General features: G+C 55.3%; 2 protein-coding genes across 2 annotated transcripts; both read right to left on the bottom strand.

Moving 5' to 3' along the window:
* Window positions 1–313: 313 nt before the first annotated feature.
* Window positions 314–2256, bottom strand: LOC113205849 (uncharacterized). The gene is made up of 2 exons (XM_026421622.2): window positions 1993–2256; window positions 314–1892 (listed from the first exon to the last, which is right to left on the bottom strand). The coding sequence occupies exon 2, from the start codon at window positions 1885–1887 to the stop codon at window positions 493–495; it is 1395 nt and encodes a 464-aa protein (XP_026277407.2). The 5' UTR covers window positions 1888–1892; window positions 1993–2256; the 3' UTR covers window positions 314–492.
* A 257-nt stretch (window positions 2257–2513) lies between these two features.
* Window positions 2514–4338, bottom strand: LOC113205848 (zinc finger protein 658B-like). The gene is made up of 2 exons (XM_052270730.1): window positions 4087–4338; window positions 2514–3934 (listed from the first exon to the last, which is right to left on the bottom strand). Exon 2 carries the CDS (start codon window positions 3879–3881, stop codon window positions 2931–2933), a length of 951 nt encoding a protein of 316 aa, XP_052126690.1. The 5' UTR covers window positions 3882–3934; window positions 4087–4338; the 3' UTR covers window positions 2514–2930.
* Window positions 4339–4547: the final 209 nt, after the last annotated feature.

Below are 4547 nucleotides of genomic sequence, written 5' to 3'. Positions count from 1 at the left end.
GAGATGCATACCATTAGAATCGGGAGAAAATTCTCTTTCTAATGATATGCATCTCGCAAAATCGACAAAAAATAGACTTACGACCATTCTCTGGGACGCTGTCGAGATTCGACACTATACGCAACCGCTCCGAGGTACGACCTTATACGCAGCCGCTCCGAGGTACGACCTTTTAGTTTTCAGGGGTCGAAATGGTGGCTTTGCATATGGAATTAAAACATTCATTGTGAAAAATGCGATGGCTGCACCGGGAAGAAAATGAGTACGATGGTCACAACACAAATATGTGTCAAAGAAAAACTGTGGAGGTTGCCAGGGAGAATCATTTTTTAAATGAAAATATTTACTGTGCAAAAGATAGTTTTACATCAAGCAAAAACATACTTGACTTATCAAAGTAGTGCAGACAGAAAAGAGAAAAGTCCTTCGATATCATTACAAAAAAATTGTCTCCAATGATTAATTTTCTTGATAACGTCCAAAAGAAGATCGTTATTGACAGAACAGGTTCCGGTTAATGACAATCCAGCACGAATCCACGACCTCGTCTTTCTTGAGGTCGCTGCTGTCCCAAATGCGGTGTTGGCACCCCAGAGCACACACCGTGCAAGGCACGCCGCCGTCACAGTACTTAGGTCTCCGGAGCAACAGTAGCTGCACACAGGGGTTCATCGCCAGAAACTTTCGGATCGCGTCCGCGTGCATCCAGGCGTGGATACACCTGGAGTACACCCTGAGCCTGAGGCTCCGCAGCGCCGGGGCCGTGACGGGCGTGATGCCCTGCAGCAGCTCGCCCGGCACCGCGTCCACGTCCACCTCAAGGTGCTGCAGAGCCGGTAGCGAGGGCAGCGCGCTCAGCAGCGGGTCCAGCTGCGGGAAGTCCTGCACCCTGTCGTTGTCTATGACGAGCGACTCCACTTGGGACCGACCGGAAGCACCCAGGGCCGCCACCAGGTCCACGCCGGCGTCAGCGGGGCTGTCGGCGCCCGGGCGGTACTGCAGGGTGACCTTGCGCAGCTGCACGGCACCCCGGAGGAAGGCCGCGGCCCCGGGGTAGTCCGGGTGCGTCATGCGCATCACGTACAGCGTCACCTCGCGCAGGGACCCGCAGGCCGCCACGGCCTCCAGCCCGGGCAGCGCGGGGCAGCTCAGCACGCGCAGGTTGGGCATGCCGGCCAGCCGCTCCGACCGCTCGGTCGAGAGCACGTTCACGTACGGCGCTCCGAGGTAGCTCGAGAAGCTCACCTCCTCCAGGCTGGTGGCGAACAAGAACATCAAGAAGCTGCCGAAACCCTCGTTCAATCCGTTGACTCTCCAGTCAAAGTGCCTCAATTGTGCCAAGCGCTCGCCGGCTTTGTAGACATTGTGGAATCGTTGCGTGTCCGCGCCGACCATGTGGTGGCCTACATCTAAGTTTCCCGAAACTGCAAGTGTCTGCAGGTCAGGCGCAAACACTGGAAGCTTCAAAAGGAAAGCGCCACACTCGCGGTGGCAGTCAAAAAAGAACAAGCTTAGGTGACTCAGCCGGCCGAGTCTCACCTGTCGGCCAATCGGCGCCCTGGCGTCGGCAATAGCATCATCCCAAAAATCCAAGCTTAACTTTGCAACCTCACAGCTGGTCTTCTTTAGGTTCCTGGCAACACACGTCCGGGAGGGGAGGCCGACCTTCAGCGCGCCCAGGCACGGCGCCAGGCCCAGGGCGGCGCACTTCCAGCTGCAGTCGTCCTCGTGCAGAGAAGAAAGAACCTCGATGCACCGGCGCCGCCACACGTCCGGGTGCAGGGCCAGACCGCAGAGCCTCTTGCACACGAGGCGACACGCGAAGACGTCCTTCGCGTCCACGTACTGCAGCAGCGCCAGCAGGACGTCGTCGGGTAGGTCCTCCATGCTCACTGCGAGGACGCAATCACTGCGGTTTACTACACTGGTCAGCCTGTCGGCACGAGCCTCTAGTTTCCTACAGCGGTCAGCGGTCAAACACTTGGAACTTACCTTTGGTTGTGACGTTGTGACGAAACGGCGGGTATAGCGGCTGACCAGGCTGAGCTGCACGCGACAGATCTGATGTAATGACTGACCAGACGAGCACCCGAGAGAGAGCTGGCCGGCAGATCCATGTGTGCTTCCTCGGTGGTGGATTTCCCACGAATGTGTGTTCGGATCGGAGTTCGGCCGGCCCCACCTTCCTCTCTCAGTGCAGTGCACAGCCCCTAGGCCCAGGTCAACCAGGGCCAGGCAGCTGGGGCCCACCCGGGGCTCCCCCGGGGCCCCAGCCAAAGGATTGGGGATGGCCGCAAGGCAGCCGACGGGACGGAGCGGGTCTGTTCAGCCTGATGAAGAATGCACTGGTAGGTAAGCCCTGCTGCCAGCTGCCACCGATCAGCCGAATAAAACCCACAAGGAAGGCAGCGCGAGGGGCTACTTTCGCAATTTAGGATGACACCCCCCCCCCCCAGCCAAGGTGCGCAACCCGACCTGAACTCCTAGAGGACCCCACCCCCCACCGGGGCCCCTTCCCAACTTCATGTGCCCCCTCTCATTTTATCACCCACTCCCCTTTGTGCAGAAAAGGTTTAAGAAGGCACACAAACGTATAAATAGGTACATTGCAATTTAATTAATCATGTAAAATAAGTGCCGGTAACAAAACAAAACAAAATGTATTTCCACATTGCACATGTACGTTTTTCACAACACCCTATACAAAGCAAAGCACCTTCGAAGGTGAACAACCAGAGTCTTCGCCTCAAAAAATTGCACTCTGCACTCTGCAAGTGGCTTCTCTCCCGTAATTTCTGTTTGGGTCTGGTGATGCCGATATAGCGAACCACTACCTGAAAACAACACGCCGGAGACGGCTCTTTGCCTCTGTAAGTTCGAAGATGTCTGCGTAGACTGCCAGCGTGCAAACACTTCACGTTGCACACCGTTCAGTGCAACTCAATTTCTCGTGTGTGGATTTGGAGATGACTGCGCAGACTGCTGGATACCGTAAATTTCTTGTTGCAGAACTTACACTCAAAAGGCTTTTCTCCCGTGTGAGTGCGAAGATGTTTTAGAAGATGGGAATCGGTCACAAATTTCTTGCCGCAGACCGCGCATTCGAAAGGCTTCTCCCCCGTGTGCTTCCGATGGTGTACTTGCAGATGATCACTACGCGAAAATTTCTTTTCGCACAACGTACACGCATATGGCTTCTCCCCGGTGTGCGTTCGGATATGAGATCGCAGATTTTCATTTTTCGAAAATGTTTTGCCGCACACTTTACAGTGATAGGGCTTCTCTCCTGTGTGGATGAGGACATGGTTTTTCAACACCGACCTACACGAAAATACCTTGTTGCACTCGGCACACTCGACGGACTTCTCTCCCGTGTGGGTACGCAGATGATGACGCAAGTTTTCACTCCATGAAAATTTCTTATTGCACACAACGCACTCAAAAGGCTTCTCCCCTGAATGGCAACGCACATGACCGTTCAATAGTCGAGTGTCTGCAAATTTCTTACCGCACACTGGGCACTCGTGTGGCTTTTCGCCCGTGTGGGTTCGTGTATGCCTTTGCAGGGCGTTCCTTTGCGTGAATTTCTTGTCACACAAGTTGCACTCGAATGGCCTTTCCCCGTTGTGGATGCGGAGATGAACAGTGAGCCCATATTTCGTAGTAAAGTTCTTGTGGCACACTGCACACTCGAAAGGCTTTTCGCCCGTGTGGGTGCGAATGTGCCGTCCCAGAACACCACTCTGTGCAAACGTCTTGTGGCATACGGTACACTCGAACGGCTTCTCTCCGGTGTGGATGCGCTCGTGACTCTCAAGAAGGGATTTTGTCGGGAACCTCTTGGCACACACACCGCACTTGAAGGCCTTCTTGGGTGCCATTGTGTGTGGGCGCTCCTTGTTGTCCTGAGAGTATAGATGAAAATGTAGTATCCCTGGTGAAGAGAAAGATATAAAAAATTACCATGATTTTATACACGTTGCTTTTGTTGTTTTTGTCGAACACGATTTCTGGTCTAACTGCAGCTCGGGATCAGGCGGCAGGCGAACGAATCGTGCGGTACTTAACTTTTTGTAGGGATCGTACCTGAGGACGGTGGTTACTGCTGGGTCGCGGTCAGTCTGCGCCTGCGGCCGGAACACGGAGCCGCGTTTGACGAACAGGGGGTCCTCACGCTCCGAACTAACTCGGCTCAGATGACTCGGCCTCGGCGCGAACTGGACCACTCAGTGTCCTCCGTGGACTGGAGTGAAGTGGAGTGGAGTAGTGGAGGGACGAAGACGTCCCGGCTTTCGGCGGTGGATGGGAGGGGGCAGCTACGCCGAAGCAAGTGCGTCCGAGCGTAGAACGCAGACCTTCCCAGTGTGCGCGGCGGCCTGGCCGGGAGTTCGCCTTTTGAGCCGCGCTAACCTGGGCGGGGGATTAAGAGGCGGGGGACCAGCGCGTAAATGCGGAATCAGGATGGCCCCGGGACGCCCCGCTCTCCCACGAAAAGGGGAATTCGCCTTTTGAGCCGCGCTAACCTGGGCGGGGGATTAAGAGGCGGG

Source organism: Frankliniella occidentalis, unplaced genomic scaffold, assembly GCF_000697945.3.
Source record: "Frankliniella occidentalis isolate FOCC.00 unplaced genomic scaffold, Focc_3.1 Scaffold135, whole genome shotgun sequence".
In the NCBI taxonomy this organism is placed as follows: domain Eukaryota; kingdom Metazoa; phylum Arthropoda; class Insecta; order Thysanoptera; family Thripidae; genus Frankliniella; species Frankliniella occidentalis.
The sequence above is the reverse complement of the archived record's forward strand: the minus strand, read 5'-3'. Positions and strand labels throughout refer to the sequence as shown.

Excerpts from the sequence above, each read along its gene's own strand:
- LOC113205849 (XM_026421622.2), bottom strand. The coding sequence starts at position 1,887 with ATGGAGGACCTACCCGACGACGTCCTGCTGGCGCTGCTGCAGTACGTG.
- LOC113205848 (XM_052270730.1), bottom strand. The coding sequence starts at position 3,881 with ATGGCACCCAAGAAGGCCTTCAAGTGCGGTGTGTGTGCCAAGAGGTTC.